The sequence below is a fragment of the Alosa sapidissima genome, chromosome 15 (assembly GCF_018492685.1).
Source record: "Alosa sapidissima isolate fAloSap1 chromosome 15, fAloSap1.pri, whole genome shotgun sequence".
NCBI lineage: Eukaryota > Metazoa > Chordata > Actinopteri > Clupeiformes > Clupeidae > Alosa > Alosa sapidissima.
This window is the reverse complement of record NC_055971.1, coordinates 22801558-22826067: the sequence shown is the minus strand read 5'-3', so window position 1 is coordinate 22826067 and position 24510 is coordinate 22801558. Positions and strand designations below refer to the sequence as shown.

Below are 24510 nucleotides of genomic sequence, written 5' to 3'. Positions count from 1 at the left end.
ACATGAATGAATAACATTAGCCTGGGAATACTCATACATGTCAACCAATATGCCATTCTTTCTTACAAGAAATAAACAAAAAAATAAATTATTTTAAATAATTTATTTTTGAACAGAATTAAGGACAATTGTTGCTGTGAATATGCAGATAATAAAGCAAAACATGTAACATTTTTATTAAGGTCTGTGTAACTTGGCCTACATGACAGAAATAAGAGCTTTAATCTTTTGTTTTGAACATTACTGAAATTATGGCAATGATATGAATAATAGAGCCCTAACATCATGTCCCACATTTGTGTATCTTTGAGAAACCGGATTCATTTACAAGCACCAGGCACATAAATTTGTTTTTTAAAGTGTACTAAGTAGGATTTATTGCCAAAGCATTACGTTTCAATCGGATGTCTGTTGTATTGTACATCAAATGCATTTTTAATAGATTTATTTTTCAGCAGCATGAATGGGACCTGAATGACACAGCTGAGGCACAGAAAATGTTTTGTTCTTTTTAAAACCATATATATATATAATACTTGCCTTCAGAATTAAAGCACTGTTTTTGACAACAACACTACTTACTGCACCTTTTGAGCTCATTAATTTTACAGTTGATGTGTTCCAGACACTTGGTTAACTCAGACCGTTAGCAAATAAATATACATGTGTATCATTCATAAATATTTTCGAAAACAACCATCCTTTGCAATAAGCAATATGACTAAAATATATCTGTATATATACATCCATATATCTTTCCTATAGCACAGGTAAACTGATAACATCTGTAAAATTGACCTGCTGAAACAAGACCGAATTAAACACTGAAATTGAATGACAAAAGGACTACAAAAGTGCGCTTAACAGTTTAAGAAAGATACATTATCTGAGCATATAAAATATCAGTTCTACAGTACTTTCATTATATTAAATTAAAAACTGACAATCTCAAAAATGGCTGTTTAACTTCCTCACTGGAGTACAGTCACTACAGGCAACTATAGAACCCTATGCATATTTTTCCATCAAACTTTTTTAAGAGCCAAGAATGTTAAGGCAAACTGTATGTGCCGTCTCAAATTATTTCTTGTAACTGTAACCGAATGCATCACATTAGCATGATTGATTAAAGGCTAATAAACTGATTTTCTTTAAAATGCACTTGTGTCCAATAATTCCTGGGTTTCCAAGGTCCAGTGCTGGTTTTGCTCAGCCTATGGACACACCACAGTGATGACGTGGATTCTGTGTTCGTCTTGTTCAACTTAATACTGCTTGGTCCAATCCATTGACATTCTCAGGCACCAAACCTTCTTCTATAGCAACTCTAGACTCCTGCACCTGTAATGAAGATATTGGTCATATTCTCTCAAGCGACATATATATAACCCTGTTTCCAAAAAGGTTGGGATGCTGTGTAAAATGTAAAGAAAAACAAAACACTATAATTTGCAAAATATGTAAACTATATTTAATTAAGAATGGTGTAAAGACAACATACACATTGATGATACGGTTGATTTTTTTAAATTTATTGTTGTTTGGAAAATATATGTTAATTTTGAATTTGATGCCAGCAACTTACTTAATCCTCTTCATGCATTTCTGCACATAAGGCTAACAACACTTTATGCAGTTCAGTAGCAGGGGGTCAAGATTCTCTGAAGAAGACGCATGGGCGTCGAAACGTTAGTCGTTTTGCACTAAAAAAAATTCACTAAAAGCTTTGTGTGCTCCGGTCCTGCTCCTTGGTCCTAGATAGACCTTGGGTCTCCTCATTGACTTCATGCCGTTCTTCAGCTACAGTGCATCTTCTGAAGCCTTCCGCAGCTTACGTACCATTGTTAACAGTCTGGCACCAGGTTTCTCTTGGGCATACTCACCTGCGTTTTCACTCTAGAGTACAGCGGAGTGCGGTATTGGTATTTGTACCATTTTCTTGTCAGATCCATTTTCATCGTCTCTTTTTAATTTCTACAGTGATGGGTTGTATAGATGTCGTGCAATCGAGTAGATCATTGGAGATGGTGTCCGACCATATGTTGAGAATTCTGTGGAGACAACGGTTTTGGAAGACTTCTAGTTTGTCACTGATTCTGAAGTCTACTCCATATACCGGTAGTAGGATAGAAAAAAGGACACGGTTCTTAAATATAGGATTCTAAATATAGGTGTTATGTATGGGGAAACAAATGTCTGGTTGGCCTGGGCGATTCTTTCCAGTATCTCTGTCTTTTGGTCCATCTGATGACATTTTGGAGCCCTGATACATACATATGCACACCTCCTTGATCTCTTCCCCATTGAGAGTGATTAATCCTATGTGCTGTCCTGACGTTTATTCTCAGATGTTTTGTCTTCTTTGCACTGATTTTCAAGCTAAGTCGAGCAGCTCTTCTTGCCAAATCATCCATCTTGACAGACAAGATCTTCTAGAACATGACCATGTGAGTCCTCTCCTTCCTTGGCCTACCACAGTCTTTCATGATATAACCAATGACAAGTAGGAACAAACATGATGATGCATCCTTTTTTGACCTCTGTGTTGATCTGGAAATGACTACTGACTTGATTGTCACAGATGACTTGGGCTGAGAAGTCTGTGTACAGCATTTTGATGATGTTGACAAATCCACTCTGCAACTTTGCTCCAGGATCTGCCTGAGCATGCAGAATGAGATGCGATCACTACATGATCGCCCTTTCCGGAATACTTCTTCAGTAGCAGTGCAGATTCTGTTGAGAATAAGACGACTTAACACTTTGCTAGTGAGTGAGAGCAGTGTGAAATTATAACTTCTTAAATTATAACAATCCCCCTGGTCTTCTTTCCCCCAGGTCTTTCTCTGGTTTCCTCTTCATCTTGATAACACCTCTTCATAAAAATGTTGATTGCTCTAACCACAGAACAGTTTTCCTTTTCGTCTTGATAAGACCTCTTTGTCTTGATAAGACTTTTCCTCTTCGTCCAGATAGGACAGCAACATTTCTGGATCATGTCTAAATAAGGTTTCTTCTTTACATGGCGGATTTTAAACCAGCATTTGTGGAAGGAGCGACAAACTGTGTTCAAAGGCAATGATCAACAAAGGTTTTTCTGAGCCCATGCAATGATTTTCATAACAGAATCATGTTTGTTTTTAATGTAGGGCCATCTGAGGCTCCAAATATCACGGCTATCCAGTATTGTACAGACTACTCTTTAGCATTACACAACTTCTCAAGCCTTTTGTTGCCCTGTCCCAATGTTTTTGAGATGCATTGCTGGCATCAAAATAACCAAAAAAGTTCATAACATAGTATAATTAGTCAGTTTCATAATATGTTGTCTATCCTCCTTTTGCAACTAAATATGGGTTTAAGTGATTTGCAGAAAATACCCCCCCCCCCCTTCATTTTTCACATAATCACTGTTTTCATTTACACAGTGTCTCAGCTTTTTTGGAAACAGGGTTGTACTGTACATTACTCATGTACATTACTCACACATTTGCATCTAAGCGCAACTTGACTTGCATCCACTAAGCATTCCCAAACATTCTATATTGTATAGAATAACAATGTATATTAAGACAATGTATAAGTGGACTGACCTTAAATGGTTTGCTGATCCCCACAATGCACTGCAAGTTGCTACTGAAGTAGCAGAGAATACATTCACCGCCAAGGACAGGAATTTCATCTTTGCTCACATACACCTGTTATCATTACATGCACAGACCACATTCGGTTTTAGACAACTTACAAAAAACACAACATAATCATGTTAAAGTTCCACTTCATAATTTCACAATACCTGTACAAGTTCATCATTAAGAGAGACCTGGTCATCCTTCACCCATGTGTAGGTAATGTAGTCCATTGTGCTCTTGAAACCAACCTAATAAGGTATATAAACACAGACTGTAATTATTCTTAAAATACAATTTATTATTTGCATTAAAACACTGTCCTGCAGTTTATGCACAATATGCCTAATACAGAGCAAATTACTGTAAACATGCATAGTAACTCACTATGAACTGAAAATGTTTAAAATCAACAACTTGCAACTTCTATTGTGCAACACAGTTTATTCAACTTACTAGAGGAACAAAGGCATAAACTGTGCAGGTCCTCCATAGCACATCACAAAAATCCATGTGCTAAAACATTGCCTTGGCTCCCTTTACAGTAATTTCCTGTGTATTAGCCACATTGTGTATTAGCCACATTGTGTATAAGCCGCAGGACAGTGTCTTATACAAGTTAAAAGAAACACAACCATATCAATATACCATATTAACTGCCCCCGTGTATTAACCTCATAGCTGAAGAAATTTTACAAAATCAATGTATAAGCTGTGGCTAATAGTTGGGAAATTAGGGTATAGCATAATGATTTCACAACCAACTCAATTTGATGAGCAAGTAATACGCATATACTGTAAATGTCCAGTACTGGGCCAGTCTGGTTCAAGGAGGCATTCCATCTTTAACCCAGGCCAGACAGAGAGGTGTGTGAGGAGAGGTGGAGGTGTGGGAAACCTTATAAAGTCCAATCCAGTCCCAGGCACTTGAGGGGAATGGCTGGAGGATGGTGTAGGTCACCATGGCATCAAAATCCGCGCTCCAGTCTCCCTCCGCACTCACTTGGACCAGTGGGGTGTTGTACATCTTCTTCAACTGGGACAGAGTCAAAGGAGTTGAAAGAGAGATATTAATAGACACATGGTGGGCAAACCTCAGCATGCTTACAAATGTCTAAACTATTTATTTATTACTGCTTAATGTGGAGGAAATCTGGACTAATGAATCAATGAATCAATTTCAAGAATCAGAGAATATAAATGTCTCACCTCTAGATGGAAGGTACCAATGACAGGCTTGTGATCGCTGACACCATACTCCATATTTGACGTGTAGAGGTCCTGTTTCACCTTCAGGGAAAGCTCCTCGTCCTCTTCCCCTGCTACCGATGCCTGCTGCTGGGCCTTCTCGGAGCTTCCCGCCTCGCTATCTTCCCCCTCGTCCTCGGTGGCGGGCGAAGCCTTGGCCTTCACCCTCCACAGGATCCGGTCAGTCCACGCTGGCTTTCTCTTCTTGCCACTAAGCAAGCACACAGGGACAAGAGGAGAGGACCCGTAAGAGGCTTCTCATGTCATAGTAGACAGCGAGCCGAGGCAGGAGCCAAGAGATACACAATGGGCAGACACGGACAGGCATATCAAATTAAATATATCTACACACACCACACACACACACACACACACACACACACACACACACACACACACACACACACACACACACACCCAGAGGCATAACAGCAGGTGGTGCATCACTAATTCTAATCCCTACCTACACACAATACACACACACACACACATACACAGGAGAGTAATTCTGGAAGTGAGAAGTGAGGCTTAGGTGTGTGTGTGGGAGAGATGGGTAAAAGAAGGATTAGTTGGGCAGCAAACAATACTCTTCACCTGTTTAGTACAAACTTATGGCACAAACTTTTAGAAACACTCGATGACATTTAATAGGATACATTAATATGAAGTGCAGGTAGGTTAAAACCCCAAAGGAATGGGAACAGCTACTCAGTAGGGACATGCACAAGCTTCTATGAAGCTTATTATCCCATAAAGGTGTAGGTTTTTGAACATTCTAACATAAGATTCCGTTCCGCAACAATTGAAGGTTCTAAAATTCTAAGTTGAATTCAGAGCCTTATACATATGGCTCTGGTTGAATTCAATGAACCCAGATATTCTTTAGAACGTTCATTTCCCAACATTCCCGTCATACCGGTATGACGGTACTCCTTTAAGGATTAATTTGGATGGAGTGACAGCTAAGCTATTGGCAGTGAGCACTGTTTTAAATGGTGCTTCAAAGTCCAAATACTAGGATGTGATTTACTAAAGCCCAAGGCATGTGCAAAAAATTCCTTTATCTATACCAAGCCTTATGATTGGTCACACTGAGTCATTTGAGCCAATCTTAGGTTTGATGTTGAAATGTCTCTTGCTGAAACTTTTTGCACCAACTGTGGGATTTGGTAAATCCAGCTCTACGGTGAGTGATTTAGCTGGTCTAAATAGCAGTCTTTTGCAGATTGCAATGTTTCACATACCATACCATTTGAGTGATTATCAAATATTTTTCAAAGAAAAACACTCCATGGCTATAAATGTCTATCAAACCAAAAATGTCTGATAATCTGCAAAGGCACATGCAGCAAAATAAAATAGCATCTGCAGCAGACAGGCAAAAATCAGAACCTCAAACATTACAATCCGCTAGACAGCTTGACCAAACAGTATCTCTCCCCCAGAGCTTCTAGGGGCTTGATGGAAGAGGGGGTGTAGGAGAGAGGGAGATGCACATGAAAGGGACAGATGGTTTGAACTCTTACTTAAAACCCAACAATGTTCTCTGTAGTCTGCAAAACGTCAAGCAGAGGACAGGTAATGCTTACTATGGGACACACGGCTGTAAGAGGGAACACCAGAATCAGACTATAAGGCAATGACATGCATTGTATACGTAACGGAACAGCTTGTTCTTTCCCCCTTACAGCCCACAGGGACAAACAACTTACTGTGCTTCAGTGTGTGTGTGTGAGTGTGAGTGTGAGTGTGAGTGTGTGTGTGTGTGTGTGTGTGTGTGTGTGTTGGCACGGGTGAACTTGATAACTACCTGGAGTCATAGTTATCAGAGTGCAGGTCAAATTTATAAGTCGGCTGAAAGTCGAGTGGTCCCTCTTCGAACTCCTGAAGGCTAGCTGCTTGCTGTTTCATCATCGTAAGCTGATGAAATCGCAAACAGGCACATGCACAAGTTGAACAACATCAACACAAACAGCAATGAACACAGTCCAAAACCGGCAGGGAAAGGGATTTGTTTTTTTTTGTTTTGTTGTGTTTTGTTTTAAATTCAAATGCAGCAAACCTGGTCCTTGGACCATAGTAGGTTGAAGCGCTGGCTGGTGATGCAGGAGCGTAGAAAATGCATTCCATGGTCGGCGATTCGGAAATTCAAATCCCCGAACCAAAAGACCACTCTGAAAAGAGGAAAGACGGTTATGTAACAGAATGTGATTAAACGCCTACACACAGTTAAATGAGGCCGCCACTGCAAGTCAGGGATGCGTACAGCTCACACACATTCAGGCATCGCTGATGTTATAGCTAAAACATGGCCAGGTCTCTTGTACGCAAACATCTGAGAGGAACTGGAATAGCTGGTTCTTAGGTTTTGGTATAAGCAGCACAGCTCCTGCAGATTGACAGATCCCCTACAGGGATAGCTGCAAATACTTTGGCTTGTATGTGTATACTGACTTGTGGTCGAGGATATTCGGAGTGTCCTTTGAGTTAAAGGTCTGATTATCCAGGATGTACTCAAACTCATCCACCCGCTGCGAGGCGTAGTTCATGTGGGCGGCCAAGTGGCAGTTCAGGAAGCACAGCATGTGGCCGTAGAACGACAGACGCATGGAGACACCTCCCTTGTTCCCCTGAGGCAAACATGTGAGCATGAGAAAAACAAGACAACAACAAATAATCTTAAGTAATAATTAGTGCTGTCAAATGATTACATTTTTTAATCGCGATTAATCGCTGAATTCCTATAGTTAATCACGATTAATCACATATTTTATCACATGATTTAAATTCTATTATTTTGCATACTTTCCAGGAGTCCATATTGACAATATAAAGCAATTATTGTGTATCTTGATTGGGATTCAAATGAAAGCAAAGCAAGTTAGCCTACTTTATTAACTTAACTTTAGACGTAGGTCTATTTGATTATTTCAAATCAAATTTCAAAAGATGTGCTGCAGCCCTTGAGGCAACACAATATAGGCCTATTCTTCAGAAATATAGCTGATATAAACTGGACTAGAAGGAAGTAAAGTTCTTAGAATATTTGCTACTAGGAAGTGTCGCAGTTTGAGGACAAGAAACGGTGCATCAAAGCCACAGATAACAGATAAGTGACGGGGAAAAAATCTTTGGCGGCACATTATTAATGAGTCAGCCTACTACTCTTTGGCCGGCTCGTAAGCCCAACCAAGTGTGTGCAGCATGCCTTTACGTAGCCTAGCCTACTAACAGGGCATCATCATAAAGATACATTTAATCTGCATCAAGCCCCATTTTAGTGGAAAGTTAACATTATATCATTGATTCCAATGGGAAAGACAGCTAGTAATCACACGTTGACGTTACATCTAGTTATTAATTCACAGAACATTCAAAGCTACACTTACCATAATATCCCATGTAAAACGGTTAGCTTGCTAGCTATAGTTAACTGTGGAATAACATAGCCAATTATCTCCTAGTTGTAGGAAATAGGCTATTCATATTACAAGTGATAGAATGAATGTGTGACTTATGTTTAGTTGATGTTATGACATGTAAAGTTAAGCTTGCCGAACTTAGTTATAGTCAGCCATGGGCAGTTTGACTGTGCCTACATTCATGACACTCCTGTTAGTAAACTGCAAGAGCAACACATAGGAACATAATGGTCATATTAATCCCATAAACACACAGATAACTCTTACACCAACCTAATTTTGTGCCTTTTATTCACGTTTGTTTCAAGATTTAGTAAGTATATAAGCCCTTTTCGCTCCCCACTTCGATGCAGCATAGGTTTCCATTATATCCAAACAGTCATCTATGATCTTTCCCCTAAAAGGGGGCGTGTATGTGCAGCACATTCAACGTTCCATTCCATTCGTCAGTGCGTATTGTTTAGTTTCCGGTCTAGCTGGATCCAGTGTGGTGTTGTAGTTGTTCTAACGTTACTAGTTGTTTCAACAGCATGTGAAAAAACTACAAAGTTTGTTAGACCAAAAAGAACGTTAATCTCGCGATAAAAAAATTGATGCCGTTAAAATAGGTTTGCGTTAACGCCGTTAATAACGCGTTTAACGGACAGCACTAGTAATAATGTATATAATTAGATAAATAATAACATATATTATTACATAAATAATAATGTAATTATTATTTATACTATGCAGAGGTGGAAAAGTCCAGCTTGATAAAGTAAAGGTCCAACCATGTATTGGATCTACCTGTGCACTTTAGGTGATCTCACAAGTTAGCTGCTCTACCTGGCAGAAGTTGTGCTAATTAGAATCAGCTGCTTTAAGTGAATGGTTGGCACAGATATGTGGTAGGACTTTTACTTTCTGAAGCTGGAACCTTTCCACCTCTGATACTATGTATAATATAATGTATATAATTGTTTCCGTATAGTATTAATATTTATACGGAAATGCGCAAACTGTAAGTGCAGCTACCGATGGACTGTGTTTGTGGTTTTCAAACACAATCAAATGCAATATGGACAGTGATGAAATCTGGCCTTACCCAGTAGCCAAACATGCCCGTGCGGGTGTAGGAGACCTGGATGTTTCGGATGAAAGGGACGTGTTCCAGGCGGGTGAAGAAGACCAAGAGGAGCCCTTGCATTCTAATGGAGGACACCTGGAACAGACAGGGTAGAACCTATCAGAACAATAAGGCCACAACAGCTCATTGTCCATGGTATTTGGCAGAACCAATCCTCCATCAATACACACCTCGTATTACAGCACATTACGTAAAAGGCTCCATAGTTAGAGTGGACCACTTGGACAATCTTATGGCACGCAAATGTGTAATAGCTAAAAAATATTTAAGAACTCTGGCGTGTTCAGCTCCAGACACTTCGGTGATTGACTAAAACACCATTATCCATGATGCAGAATGCCTTACACAAGAGTGCACCACATTCTTGTGTTCCTACTCAACGAATACAATGCAAGTCTCAGTGTATTTTCACATTGTCGGCAACAGCAAATAACAGCCCTCAGCTGAACAATGCACAGGAGAGGATCGGTACCTTTACGTAGCCTCGTGGAGCCAGCGTGTTCATGAAGAGATGGCTCCAGGAGTCATCAAAGGCCAAGTCGGTTACAAACTTCAGAGGGGCAGCTCTCACTTCCTGGAGTCTGAAAACAAAGAGAATGGTTTCTTCCTTTCAGGTGAAGATAATCTTTTCAAGTTCAGATGACTTGATCTGACTGCCAGGGAAAATGTTTTTGTTGAAGTAACGTCACCTAAATCTTTCAGACATTTATAGTCTAAAGATGATGTTATATAATGCTGATAAAAGGGTCTTTGTCCAAATTAATTGTACATCTCGCCACTGAGTCATTGTTCTGAGACCCACCCTATCACATAAAGATCTGGAGTCTTTGGGGAATGTAGCTTGAGCAGGGAGCTGATGTCATCTGGAGGTTCTGCTGTCGCCACATTCCATGTGACCATATGCAACCTGAAGAATGGAAGGACACACACACACACAAACACACATTGCAAAGATCAAAAACGACTCACAACTGTCACACTGAGTGTTAACCCAAGAAAATATGGGCTACATTGACAATCTCCCCCAGTTTCTGATGAAATGCTAAGCTGAATACTTATCCAAAGTATGTCTAAGCCAGGCTAAGGCTTTCTTTGTCCTCAAATAGCTCTCTAGTGTAACAAAAAGCTCCATTTAGAGTAATGAGGTCAGGGAATAAGTGTAATATAGATTACGATCTGAAACAATTTAATCAATTTGGTCTGATCCGGTTTCAGAGAGCCAGATTATAATCTGTCCAAGGGGAGGGAAAAGAACTCCAGAACGTGAGAAACAAATGGCACCCACTCACAAAAATGGAAATACTACTGTTATACACAGACATTGAGATGAGAGTGCTCACAGCAGTCGTACTAAAGGCAGTTACTTGAACACCCATCCCTAAATTCTGCAGAGTGTACCAAACATTAGTAAACACAGACACGCTTGTACAGAAAGACAGAGGAATCAAACAAGAGCACGAGAATCAACCTGAACTGGTCTTTCTTCGGTTTAGACGCCTTCTTTCCACAGAGGAGCAAAGCCCCCTCTAACTTCTTCCTCATCTCGGCTTGCAGCTTGCTGTTGGACTCCAGGTCGTCAACACAGGTCATGAGCTGGGCAACACGATTGCGCAGCTGCATTCGACCGTCTGTGGAGTGAGTGGTCGTGCTGGCCAAGCTGTCTGCACGCACTCGCATCTTGGCCTCGAAATAATGGGCAATGTCCTCCATGATGGGTTTTTTTTTTTTTTTAACTGGTGTATCAGTGAGAGAAAGGTTAACACACAGCCAGTCTTCAGTCTCCGCAACTCAGAGCAAGTTCCTCCTTCTGTGCACTGGACCCAACTTGAGTATGTTCACTTGTCGTCTAGGTGGACTAGCCTTGCTCAAGGTATAAGCGATTTTACCTCAGTAAACTGCTAGAAATATAATCCATTCCTCAGTCATTAGAAGAAAAAAAAAACAATCCAATCAATTCTGCTTCACACTTCAATGTGTCGAAAGTCGAAACTGTACATAAAGCCCCAGTTTGTTTTACTCACTGCTGCTGCTAATACACTTCCACAGTGTGAGGGAAATTTCCTGGCAAACGCACCAAGCTCAGTCTATCCAAATGCAAGGGGCTTTGAGGGTGGGCTGGATTTTTGATAGATGGAAGTATGGAGTGAGGGCTTATGTGGGTAATCTGGCTCGGGGCAAGGGGGTGGGGGAGTTTGGAGCATGTGTAGCAATCCCAGTGTAGAGCAGTCTGGCAGCTCTAAACCTGTATACAACTCACATGACTACAGTCTAAGCGTCTCTAGCATGATAAAAACAAAATTGCATGCAAATACAACACAGAGGGAACAGTTAAAACTTAACCAAGTCTGGGTTTTGATTTTGAAAGAACAGCAAAATAGAGCAACACTGTCTGCAACAGGTGTTTATGACATATGCCACAGGAACAGTAAACAGAGAGGGCAGGCCTAGAAGACTCACAACTTTTGGTCCAATTCAGGTGTTATAGCGGTAATGTATAGGCTATATAGCCATAGATTGTAAGAAATTATTTTGCTAGAGGATTTTGTCTTTAAACTTCCCATTGAGAAGCACTGGTGTAGCAAACATTAGATGAGGTTTAATTTTCTCCATTAAACCTTCAGTCAGAGTGACTCAATGGTTCCCCCTGGGCAAAATTGAGTAATCTACTCAAAACGTCAAAAGGAAGCCTTTTAGCCCTTTTGGAGTTGAGAAACCTTACCATGGTAAACTCATTTTATAAGGTGCTGTATGTTTTGTAATGCCTTCATCACAGCACAGGCAGCTGAGAATCTTGGGTTTTGCAATAAGAAAAACTAAGCACAATTCTCTCCCAAATTGCCTATTCAAATCTAACAAAGCAGACACAGCAGTACATAACACATGGTAAACAAAATCCATCTATAGAGTAACGAAAACAGACTGTTTTCCAAATAAATAATAGATAGATACATAAATAAACCAATGCATACATATAGATGAACAAACAAACAGATACATATTCACACACTGAGTGGGAATAGATTCCGTTACCTGAATGTATGCATGTCGCTCCTACCGTCCAAGCTCATTGCTTCCAGACTGTCTGACAGGACCTCTTGCTCCATCCCTTTCACCTGCAACAACATGCATACAGTAGTTCCAGACACCCAGTGAATCAGTCATATTAAATTCCTGAATGGACTACTTGCTATACACCGAGTTTCAAGGTTAAACATGCACGATTAATACACAAAATATATTAGGAAATTACACCTGCCTGCTCTGTATCTTAGTACGTTAGCTCATCCGTTAACTAACGTAAACGTTAGTTAGCTAGTATGCTGTTGATGCTGAGGCTGGCTTTTACTATCAGAAGTGACCACACACACAGCACACTTACACAAATTGCATCAACACCACCAAAAATAAATAAACATAGGAGATACATCACATCCATACCTAGCCAGATGAAATTAAATGGACTGTTGTTTGGTAGGGTAACTTGCCAAATAGGGTTTATCAAGAAACGCTAACTGGCTTATCACGACGCAAACTACTTATGACTAGCTTCCTAGTTAGCCATTTCTCTACATAGCTAAATACGACGTAATGTCAGCATCACTGTGAATTGAGTTAGGATATATGAAGACTGGTGTATAATAGGGCTTAGACCTCAACTACTACAACTATACAACTACAGCTACTATGTACCAGCTCCCACTTCCCTCTTCAACGTTTGTTTGGTTTTCATACTTCCTGTTCCAGGCTGTCCAGTCGCGCCCGCGCCTTAAAGCGACACACAACCTCAAAATAAGATTTGCGCTACTCTCCATAAAAAGAAAATGCTGTCATCCATATAGGCCCTTGGGAAACTTCAGCTGTCTTTTACTGAAAACAACACTGGTCAACAACTGAACGGATCTAGATATCTTAATATCTCTTGCTCTGCTAAAACAGCTCAAATAGGCAAATATGCATTATGAAATGAAATAACCTATTACTGCGCCTAGTGACAGAAATATATTGACATACAGTATATTGCATGAATGCAAGAATTTATGTTTCTATGATAGCATGAATAAGTCAATCCTAAAACACCAAAAAATGGTGTAATCTGACCCAGCCACCACTGCTGCTTTATTGTACCAACCGTATCACAGTATTACAGGTACTCCTATGTCGTGTAGCGTAGGCCTATTCTTTTGATAGGCTACACTAAATATTTGTTTACATATATTTTTAAATAAAGATGTTTAAGCTTTTTGCTGAATTTAACAGTGTGTAGGGAATTAGAATGGTGGAAGTGGAACCTTTCATTTCTAACCACAGACTGCCTATAACTTTGTGTTTAGCCTACAACTGGGAAGTAACATTTTTACACCTGCACTGTGTGAGCCCTACGCTTAGGATGAATTAAACATTAATTAAACATACTTCCGGTGTGCTTATAAACATGGTAGGGGAGGCAATTCGTAAATATAAATGTTTTTTTAATTTCATGATATGTCGTATAAACAGTACTACAGTGTATCTGAAGACATATGCAAATACAGTGTTTCTTTCCACCCCTGACCAAAACAACAAAATCATGAACATAAAAAAAATGTACCCCAGATATAAATACAATTTAATACCCCAACTCTGGTTTCTCTCATTAGAGGACCGAGTATAAAGAGCCACACAGACACACATCAAACAACCCCTCAGATCCCATCCTTGGCTTACACTACCATCGACTGAAACTGAAACATCATCTCAAGCAATGTTGACCATAGGGAACATTAGGTAGCGTTTTAAAAATCCAAGAAAAATAAAGAGCATGGCAAAAGATATTGTACGGTAATTTTGATTCTGAAGGGCCTACACAAGGAAAGATCAAAGGCTGACAACAACTGGATTTGGTCCATTCAATTGTATAAGACAAGTGCCACACAGCATTTTGACATTTGACACCACATATCAAAAAAAAAAAAAAAAATGAATAAAAACAGTCCCATGAATCAAACATTTGTAAAGAACAATATCCTTATGAATTAGTGTACAGGTTACAAGTGAACTATTCAAGTGGTAAGGCTGTAGACCTTGATGATCCACCATGACAATAATGGCTTTTTAGATTGGTCAACAGGGCAGATGGAGAAGTTGAGCTGGATCATAGACTTGCTCCGGAAGGATGGCAGTCAAAACAGAATGCTGGTGTTTAAGGCAATGATCTGAAAATAAATCAACAGGGAAATATAGATAACAGGGCATTAGAAAAATGAGCCAAGATTGCTTGAATAACCATGTTCCACACACGTATTGTCTATACTTTTAAGTGAACCCAATTTGGCGGTAGGGGCAAAGAACATCTGGACCACAGATCAGTTGATTTTGGTCTGACTCAAATACTCCACTAACACACTGCTTTGTTTCTGAGGAACTTGGAGGTGCTGTTAAGCTGCCAAGGATAAAAGCAACTAGCAGGCTATTACAGCCATCCCCATGGCTGACAGTAATTAATGGTATGAGGGGTATACACTCACAATCACAGCTGTAGTCTCACTCCTCTGTGGCAGACATGCCCTTCACTGGGTCCTTCACCCTCATCTGTAAGGAGGAAGCAAACAACTTCACAAACCGCTACAACTTCACAGGCAGTATGGCAACTCTCAACACTGGCAAGCCAGTGTCAGTCTTACTTTTATACAGGGGCAATGAGACACAAATGTAATGGAAAAATCGCTATCTTGTATTTGTATAACTCACTTTAACAGTTATAGAGCACAGATACATGTTCTGACATTTTTAAATGAAATGGCTGGCTGTGAAAAACACATTAAAAGGAAGGTCACCTTATCCTAGTGAACAAGACTGCTCTTCAATAATTTGAGAATGAGAGCTCAACAGAGGTCTTTCTACAGACCATGAATTGCACAACACATACAGTTAAGTATGTGGTGATTGTGGACTGTGAATATGTTGGCTGTAAAGTTGAGTCTGATGTCAGGTCAATGTTCAGAAGGTGGACAGGGCATGACTTTTACAACTTTAGTTTATCAGCAGCAGTCACCATCTGACCAAATTAATTTGATCACAGACCTAGAGGTCTAACAAACCACAAGGATATGTTCATGGTCTTTGCACAGTGAGAGCTGGGTGCAATATCCCATTTGGATTTGGAATGAATTGGAATAGGCCTACATATGAGCATTAGCATGACACACATTAAATAAAATGTATGGAAAGATGAAAGGACAGAGACAGAGAGGAATGACTGAAGAAACAGAAATCAAGTAATCAGGGGCATGACTTAAAGAATATAATTCAAGAATATAATTTTTTGAAACATAGTCATAACCTACATCATCAAGTTCTTTTTGTGTCTCCTCCTCCATTCTTCGGATGTCATCCATTGTTAGTTCAACCCACTTGTCAAGCCAACAGAAAAGCTGCCTATGGAAATTGGTAAACAAGCGCTTCTCTTGCTGCAAATGAAAAAATAATTCATTAGACAACTTTTAGGTCATCAAAAAGACCTTAACTAACTCACAGATTAGAACAAATTTAAACCATTCAAAACATTACTGATTACCATACAGACAGCATATGTCTAAGTTGCTATGGACAAAAGTGTCTCTGAAATACCTACGTAAACTATAGCTATATGTGGTATTCTTGAAAACCAGTGACATAGCACTGTTCCCATCTCAGAGACTCCATACCTTGTGAATGAAGTTCTCCACCTTGTTCTGCAGGCCAAACCACTTGAATTTGACTGTGACCAGTTTGTAGGCACACATATGTGGACAGTCCGTCTTGGATGGGAGCTCCTTCTGCAGAGCGCAAACAAAAGTATTCACATGGAAGCAATTGTCTCAGCAGTCACAGTAACCCCAAGTACAAAGACATGCTGCCATAAAACAGGAAAGACAGCCTTAGAGGCAGAATAAATAACATCTGTGTCTGTCTTTGCTCAACACCATTTTAACCTCATGTCAGCGCAGACTAGTCAAAAATGTGTATTTTACACCAATGACATGCGTTGCCAAATTATTTTAGCCATGCATCACTGGGCCACCATAAGGTTAGTTTAGAGTTTTTGAAGTTTCATAATTCTATAGAACATTGTTTCGGTTGTTCTATTGAGATTAAAGAAAGAGTGGCGTGCATTTCACACACATGTATGTACAAAAAAAGCTTTATAAAACAGGATCCAGGTGTTTTCCATATGTGAGGATGACTGGACATCAACTGTGAAAGCCTGCTGTTAAAGGTTGCACAGCAACATCTGTGAGGGAGGACTACATGACTTTACCTTCCAGTCTGGTCCAAGGGGTCCCCGGCCTGTCTTTGCAGACTTGTATGTGGCAGGATCTTCATCTGGTTTATAGTCCTGAAGGGAGACAGTTCAGGATGTCAGTGAATCAGTGAATGTCAAATGAAGTCAGTAGTGAGGCTGTTTAAAGAAGCTAAAGTAGGTGCAGTAGGCAAGGGAATTAACTACAACCCATGGGGGACAACAACCCAATTTACTACAGTTACGATTAAACTAAATGATCTCTGACAAAACGTGCCTTTAAATCACATCTTGTCCCAGATTCTGTTCATGCTGTTAGGTCACTTCTGTCAGTCCACCAAGCCAAGCTATGGTTGTTTGCATCCGATGCACTGCAGGCGAAGGCAGCCTATCTAGTGGATGGGCGACAGCCAAACACAACCTGCTGTATCTGTATCTTTTGATCTTGTGTCAAAAGCAGAAATCAATGACCCCAATTGCAGCAGTTGATTAGCTACTGTTTTTGACAAGTGCATCTCAGTTAGCTAACGGCTCCCACACACAGCTGCGTGCATCGCGTTGCTGGAGACGCATCCCATTCACTTTAAATGGGCTCACGTGATCCGTTGCCAAACTGAATTGTGGGTCCGTCGCGTCGCGTTTCTCCCGCTGCTCGCGTTGAGGAGTTCAGCTGTTGCTGCACCGACAGACGGCACCGGCCAATCAAGCCAATCTACGGACGGCACCAACCAATCACATTACGGTTTTACTTCAAGTCATTTGCATAGCTACCGTCGGGAACACCCACTGGAATGCATTGACGGAACGCAGCCGTGTGTGGGAGCCGTAATGGAAGAGTTTACCGATGTGGACATCCGTGGCAAAAAATTCATTCCTCATTTCTGCGACTCTAGGCATATCTAAGTGTGCCAGCAGTGCCACGGACACTGGAAAACTCACCTTGGCATCCACAGCATTTCGGTCTGCAATGTCAATGTGAACTACTTCAACCTTCTTCCATACGTCTGCATCTAATCCATGTACCTAATGAAAAGAATATAGGAAATAACAGTGAATCAATCCTGACGATAACAATAAGGATCACGTCTGCTTTCCTCACACCAAATTCTGATTGGACGGGATGAATTATCAGGTAATTGGACGGGATGAATAATCAGGTATATAAATTCCTGAAATACAGTATCTGTATCCTCATAAATAACCCTTGAGAACCATAACCCAGGAGGATGCAGTATATTAATAAGAGGGGATGTTGAGTTATAGAAAGTGAATTGCTTGTAAGTTTGCCATTAAGTGTGGTAACATAAACTCTCCTTCCTTTTGAGACACACTCACATTTTCCTGCTCACCGAGGTCAGGCTTGTGCCAAGTTTCAATCTGGATCAGAAAATTGTCCTTCATGTACTCACTCTGGGAAACAAAAAAAAAAAAAAAAATAGTTTCATGAATATAGTGAATAGTAATTATTTTTGACCACTATAATAAACACATAAAAACCTACACATACAAGACATGGAATGCTCTTATTATACTGAATCATATTGCCAATTAACCTATTTGGTTTTGGAATATTCCTTCTTGTGACGTGTTGCTGGCATCAAATTCAAAATGAGCTTATATATTTTTTTTATAAAATACATGTTATTTATGTTCTACTTTCAATTGGTTCACATGATAAACAGATCACCACATTCTGTTTTTATCTACATTTCACACAGCGTCCCAACTTTTTTGGAAATGGGGTTGTACTTGTAAGGCTTAAGAGGGAAAAGAAAAAAACAAACAAAAAAAACTTACTGTGAGAACTGTCATGACGAGAACATGTGAGGAGTACAAAACAAAATTAGAACAAAAAACATTAGACATTCAATTCTCCAAACACAATTAGTAAGACTTTTCCTGATGTGTCAGTAACGAAGAAAGGGTACCTGTGCGACAGTACGGGTAAGCATTCCAGGCCTCCTCATGGATGTTGAGGGCAGAGGAAGGTGCTAGCATCCGCACAAAACCTGGCACTTTACTGCATATAAAAGAAAGCAAGAGGCAATGTTTAAACTTTCTAATGAAGAGACAGCACTCAAGAAATCCTCCGTAGAAATGCGTGGGGTTAATTTGTAACTGGAATATGGCTGTTGTCTACACATATCCCGCCCCTTCCGCGGCCAAAAGTCGACATGTGAATACATCGTGCCAATCATGTGGTGTTGTGAATACATCGAGCCAATCATGTGGTGTGTTTAGTGTTGTCACGATACCAAAATTATTGTTTCGATACTGAATCACCAAGTCAAGAATCTCGATACTTTTTTAAAATTTGATTTGATTTGGGGGCCCCCACCACCTTAACCTCATCAGAAATATTGAATATAGTGTGATCATTCACACCAGTGTCCTTCAGAGATCAGATAAGTGTCTTGCAATGCCCATTTATGGTATTTTGGTGCACACTACATGATTGACAGAAATGACGTGAGAGCTAGAGGGATATTTAGCAAGGAGCTCTCTGCACATGTAAACGTTTGGCATTAGGTTGCATAGCATATTTCTGAAATGTCATTAAACCCAACAGTAGGCCTAAATTAACTAAATCCCATAGCCTAGGTAGGTTAGCAATACAAACTTGAGAGATGCAATTGAGCAAATCAACTTAACATTAGCCTATTATTATTTGTTGCTTTGCGGGCACAGCATCACTTAAACTAGCAGCCATGTCTCAATGTTTATGGCATGACAGCTGCAGCTTGAAAGATGCGTGTGTGAGAGAGGAGAAAGGACACACAGACTAGTGGAGGCACTAGAATGCCTTGCGCACACGCATCTTACTGCAAAACGACCCTGTTATTCTTAGAAGTATCGATACTAATAAATTTAGTATTGTGACATTTTTAATTTCTGGGCGAAACTTTTGTGGTATCGGTACACCGTGCAACACTTGTTGTGATCTCGCCGCTGGAGCGAGGTTGGTGTCGTGAAGCCTTGTGCACGCGCAGTTCTGCCCGAAATAGATGCCCAATAAGTGCCCAAAGTGTGTTGCAATATGGTCGCCATATGGAGGGACTTACCTAAAAGAACTTTGGTTTAAATCAAGGAAAGAAATCAGAAATGTTAAAATAGGCTGTGAATGCCCATTTTCATATATTAAACCTAGCCAACTCCTGATTTCTAGCAGAGTGCCTGAGGCCTTTAAGCCCTTAAAATGAAATTTATTGCATGTACAAGATTGAGAACCAACTTGTGATCTCACATAACAACTTGTGATCTCACATACCAACCCATATTACACTTGCTAAGAACAAAGAGGTTCTTAGCAAGTTCCTCCTATAGCAAAATAACCTAACTGGAGCTGAACTCTTGCTTTGCAATCATAAAAATAATCACTTGCCTTCTTGCAAATGACAAAAGAACCTTTGCGTGTTGTACACAGACCTGTATTTTCACAGTTGACCGGCTTACCTCTGCAGGTGGTAGATCTTGTGCGTGTACTGGCCCTTCTCCCCCTCCTTCTCGTACGGCTCGTTCTTCAGCACCTCCACCCCTTCTCCGCCGCCCGTTTCATTTTTGCTGGCCTCAGCTACTGAGTACAGCTGGCCCACCTGATACTGCACAAGGGGGGAGGGAGAAAAAGGAAATGCTGACCACCACCGGCAGCAACACCCTCAACAGAAACCACTTAACCTAAAGTACCATCTGTGCCCTTAGAAAAGAGGAAATGATGGTTTTGTGCAATACGCAAGATTGCAGAAGGCACATAATCTGTGAAAAGATGGTATGGCCCTGATACAATGACCTGACTGACTTCTGCCTCTTCAACAGCTACAACAACATAGAATGCATGAATATTACATGAGCACATTGAATGAGAAATGAGAAATTAACTGAGGCAATAAGCACAATGAGGACACATGAGACCCATCTAACATTTCCATGGGGTGACTGACCATGGCACAGCATGTGATGCCCCCTTTTCAACAACATTAACAGAAGCTCTATTGGCTCTCAGGGAGGGCTAGTTTTAAACAGAGGCGTCAGAAGTCAGCTGCCTTTAAACTGATCCCATTATTCAGTCAAGCTTGGACGGAGGAATTATCATTATCTTACGGCTTAGGCTGCCTGCGAACCAATCACCCCCCATCCAACAGCCATCGTCAGGAGCTGGAGAGGTAGAGGTAGTAGCAGCAGCACCAGCAGTCACAGTCACGGCCAGCCTGCCTGCGTCACACAGGTGGTGAGTCACCCAGCCAGTGGGCCCACGCCTGCTGCTGACTGAACTACGGTCTCACTCCACTGACATCAAGGCCACAATAGATTAAACTCCCAGAAGAGCCAACACTGGACTGTAAGGTGTCAATTGCTTGTCAATTACTCCGCCACTCCTTTTGAGGAGTTTGTTGATGGAAGACTGAGGGAACAATCACAAAGAACTGAGAGTGTCAATGCGCCGGTTGCAGTGGGTGGATTGGAATGTCACCTCACGTGTTGAACTTGTGCTTCCTATTATTGTTAAAAGGAAGACTGGTCTTTTTCAATGACAGACAGCCAATCTAGTGCCAATATAGTGACGTGAATCAGTGAGCACAATGCATGGCAAACTGAAGTCTTATGGCCTATTTAAGCTCTGTTGGGACTGGGAGTAAAATTACAGCAAAATTGTCAGTCCCTCACAAGGCTCCCATCTGTGACAATGACTTATGAGCACAGGCTGCTCACAAGTCCACTGGCAGGTGGAATTGCTCCCTGGGGGCTACTCAAGTGTTGGGAGATTAAGCTGTCAGGTATAGAACTGATTGGCCAGGTGAAACTCACACACTACATCAATGGTACACTCACACAACTCACACACATTACACCAATGGCATTCAGTTGTTAAATGCTCATAGTCGGGGGTTAAAGTGTGTGTGTGTGTGTGGGGGGGGGTTGGCAGTTCTTGTCCAAAAAGTATTGCTATTGAGTCATTTTTCCCCGTTGCACCAGCACTGGATTTTAGGGTTCCCCCACCTGCCAAACCCCACTTTAACCACTGCTCAGAGTGTATCTCCTTTTCACTTCCAAAGTGGTGTATTCCTTTTATTATTCAGGCAATTCTAACAAGCAAGAAGGGAGTTCTTCTCACCAGGAATATCTGAGTCAGAAGGGTGGAAAAAAATGTGAACAAACGGCTTTTGTGCCTGTGATTTCTCAGACAGGGTTTAAGGCTCAACTCTTTATTTACAGTAGATGAGAGAGAACTTGCTTCATGCTATGTTTGAATCAAGTGCTTAGATTGAGTTGAAAATGTTTAACCTAGGGACTTCCCATCTGCAGACAATCCCAGAACAAAAGGTCGGGTGAAAAAAAAAAAAAAAAAACATGCGAAATCAGCACTTACCTCCTCAACCGATATCGGAAGGACGACGCGGCTGCAGAGAAAGAGAGTGGAGCCTCATTACAATATGGCAAAATATTACCGCATTACAAAAAAAAAATTCTTTGTCCAGTCTGCCTTGGGGTTTTGAAATGTTAGTTATTAGCTGGCACTTACACCATGCAATGATTGCTACGGTAGATATTCATAACTGAAACGTGCTGTAGGCCTAAGCTACTTTCAATGATATTCCTTGATTGGCTTTATGATTAGGCTACTCTGTAGGCCACTTGCGTCTGTCAAATTACTAAAGGCAAATTAAATCAATCATCTCACTAGGTGTAAGATGCAAATGTCAATAATATAATCAAATAAAATCTAAATTACACCTAGAGTATTTGTGATAGGCGACTCAAAGAGTTAAACGTTGTGTGAAGTCCTCCACAGCCTTAGTAATTTGTCCTAACCCTTGGCTACCTTCATTTAATAGACTGGTAAGGTGCTGTGCGACCTAGTGCCATCAGAGTTAGAGATAGTAGGCTACGCAATGACAGGCTAAATAATAGTTAGTCATCGTAAATCCATTATGGAAGTAGAGTAGGCGAAGTAGGTTATTACAGAAATAAAGTAACTTCACCCTAAACTCAACCAAATCAGTCACTCTTCACGTGTTCCACTAAGATACATTTCTATTTTGAATCAGCTTCGTTCTGCATTTAAAGATTATTCTATTTTAACAGTGTTGTGGGCCTTGGCATAAAACAACGTTACTCTCCCATTCATTTAACATTCACTGCCCGATGATGTGGTGACAACTCAGACCAAGGTGTAACGTTACTTGGCAGCCTTTAACGTTAATGGGATCATAATGTTACATTTCACTGGACGCCACTTCCATTTACAATTTCCTAGGCAACCTGACCAAGATACGGTACCTATTGTATTTAGATCTGAGGATAATTTACATATATTTTAAAAGTAAATCTTTCACGAAACAGATCGTGGACAACAGCTGGCTGGCTGGCTAACTGCTGCCTAACGTAAGTTACTGACTGTAGCTAGCTAACGTTAGCTCGACCAAGTTCATGGTAACACCACCTTGTTCAGTTTACTCATAATTTACGAAGCAGTTGCTATGCTTCATTTATAAAACGTACAATTGAAAATAACAACTTACTACTCCTTAATCAGCGTTTTTTGCATGTCGCCGTTGTATGCCCCACTTTCACAAGTCCAGACAACGTTATGCTGCTCTCACTCGTCTAGTCGATGCATTTTGTTCCACAGTTTCCTTCTGCCTTAAATTTACTTCCTGAAAGATATTGAAGGGGGCGAGGCGTAGTCAAGGCAACTACACCCACTACAATGTAAAACACATCAACTAGCCGAGGCTGGTGATCATCTCCAATACATTCTTTTATTTTGCGTAATATTTGGGTGTTTCGGAGTGACTTTTGTCTTTCTTGAGTAGTGTATTTCAAAATATTTAAAAGAAACAAGAACTTCAACTGGCCTTAATGCTTTAATGCCTATATATATATATATATAGGCATTAAGGCCAGTTGAAGTTCTTGTTTAACAAGTGTGCTCTGTTCAAAAACACAGTAGGCATACTGGTTTGACTGGGTGGGTGCAATTCGACAGTTATCGCAAACAAGAACTTCAACTGGCCTTAATGACTATATATATATATATATATATATATATATATATATATATATATATATATATATATATAGGCATTAAGGCATTAAGGCCAGTTGAAGTTCTTGTTTAACAAGTGTGCTCTGTTCAAAAACACAGTAGGCATACTGGTTTGACTGGGTGGGTGCAATTCGACAGTTATCGCAACAAGTTTCTTTTAAATATTTTGAAATACACTACTCAAGAAAGACAAAAGTCACTCCGAAACACCCAAATATTACGCAAAATAAAAGAATGTATTGGAGATTATCACCAGCCTCGGCTAGTTGATGTGTTTTACATTGTAGTGGGTGTAGTTGCGGATATAGTGTAGTATGCGGACACAAACCTGTCATTGACAGTGCAGGGTTCGTCTAGTCGCACCTTACAAAATTCCTAAAAAAAAAAGCCTTTTAGCAACTTGTTTTAAAGGATTCCGGAGGGCCTGATGTCTAGGCTACTAGACTAGGCCTACTGATAAAACCATGGCTAGGCCTATATCTGATGCAAGCCTTTGGATTATTGATAGGGTAGGCCAGGTATTCCCAAACTTTTCCACGACAAGGCCCCGTTCAAGGACCCCCTTGATGTGTTATTAAACCCATAGACAATAGGCCTACTATGGCAAATGTAAAAATACATTAAGCTTATCCTAATAATTATTTTAGCCACAAGCACTTTGCGATGGAGCATACAATGTGTAAAAATTGCATTTGGGGCTTTCTGCTATATAGAGCTATCACTCTACTATTATTCCCTGTCATTATCATGGAAAATTATTATAATGGCATTGTATAACAACC

The 24510-nt window shown here is 40.4% G+C and overlaps 2 protein-coding genes across 4 annotated transcripts; both read right to left on the bottom strand.

The window, feature by feature from the left end:
- Positions 1–87: 87 nt before the first annotated feature.
- On the bottom strand, positions 88–13160 carry inpp5ka (inositol polyphosphate-5-phosphatase Ka). 3 transcript variants are annotated; one of them, XM_042063627.1, is made up of 15 exons: positions 12864–13160; positions 12682–12770; positions 12456–12538; positions 10228–10332; positions 9898–10006; positions 9384–9500; positions 7332–7507; positions 6940–7051; positions 6688–6797; positions 6404–6430; positions 4839–5088; positions 4528–4665; positions 3797–3880; positions 3594–3698; positions 88–1341 (listed from the first exon to the last, which is right to left on the bottom strand). In XM_042063627.1, the coding sequence occupies exons 3-15, from the start codon at positions 12527–12529 to the stop codon at positions 1261–1263; spliced, it is 1488 nt and encodes a 495-aa protein (XP_041919561.1). In that variant the 5' UTR covers positions 12530–12538; positions 12682–12770; positions 12864–13160; the 3' UTR covers positions 88–1260. The 3 variants fall into 3 exon arrangements, with proteins under 3 accessions (XP_041919561.1, XP_041919559.1, XP_041919562.1); XM_042063625.1 differs by lacking the exon at positions 12682–12770 and having other exon boundaries at positions 12864–13159; XM_042063628.1 differs by lacking the exons at positions 6404–6430; positions 12682–12770 and having other exon boundaries at positions 12864–13159.
- A 717-nt stretch (positions 13161–13877) lies between these two features.
- On the bottom strand, positions 13878–23350 carry pitpnaa (phosphatidylinositol transfer protein, alpha a). Its single transcript, XM_042063632.1, has 12 exons — positions 23202–23350; positions 22049–22079; positions 20137–20282; positions 18612–18703; positions 18481–18488; positions 18019–18093; positions 17623–17706; positions 16702–16779; positions 16109–16219; positions 15749–15871; positions 14930–14993; positions 13878–14617 (listed from the first exon to the last, which is right to left on the bottom strand). The coding sequence occupies exons 1-11, from the start codon at positions 23225–23227 to the stop codon at positions 14946–14948; spliced, it is 822 nt and encodes a 273-aa protein (XP_041919566.1). The 5' UTR covers positions 23228–23350; the 3' UTR covers positions 13878–14617; positions 14930–14945.
- Between the last annotated feature and the right edge of the window lie 1160 nt (positions 23351–24510).

Excerpts from the sequence above, each read along its gene's own strand:
- inpp5ka (XM_042063627.1), bottom strand. The coding sequence starts at position 12,529 with ATGGAGCAAGAGGTCCTGTCAGACAGTCTGGAAGCAATGAGCTTGGAC. Across the intron at positions 7,052-7,331 it reads CCGAATATCCTCGACCACAA|AGTGGTCTTTTGGTTCGGGG; the intron begins GTCAGTATACAC and ends TCCTCTTTTCAG. Across the intron at positions 6,798-6,939 it reads TACTATGGTCCAAGGACCAG|CTTACGATGATGAAACAGCA; the intron begins GTTTGCTGCATT and ends CGATTTCATCAG.
- pitpnaa (XM_042063632.1), bottom strand. The coding sequence starts at position 23,227 with ATGCAAAAAACGCTGATTAAGGAGTA. Across the intron at positions 22,080-23,201 it reads AAAACGCTGATTAAGGAGTA|CCGCGTCGTCCTTCCGATAT; the intron begins GTAAGTTGTTAT and ends CTTTCTCTGCAG. Across the intron at positions 16,780-17,622 it reads GAAATGCTGTGGATGCCAAG|GACTATAAACCAGATGAAGA; the intron begins GTGAGTTTTCCA and ends GTCTCCCTTCAG.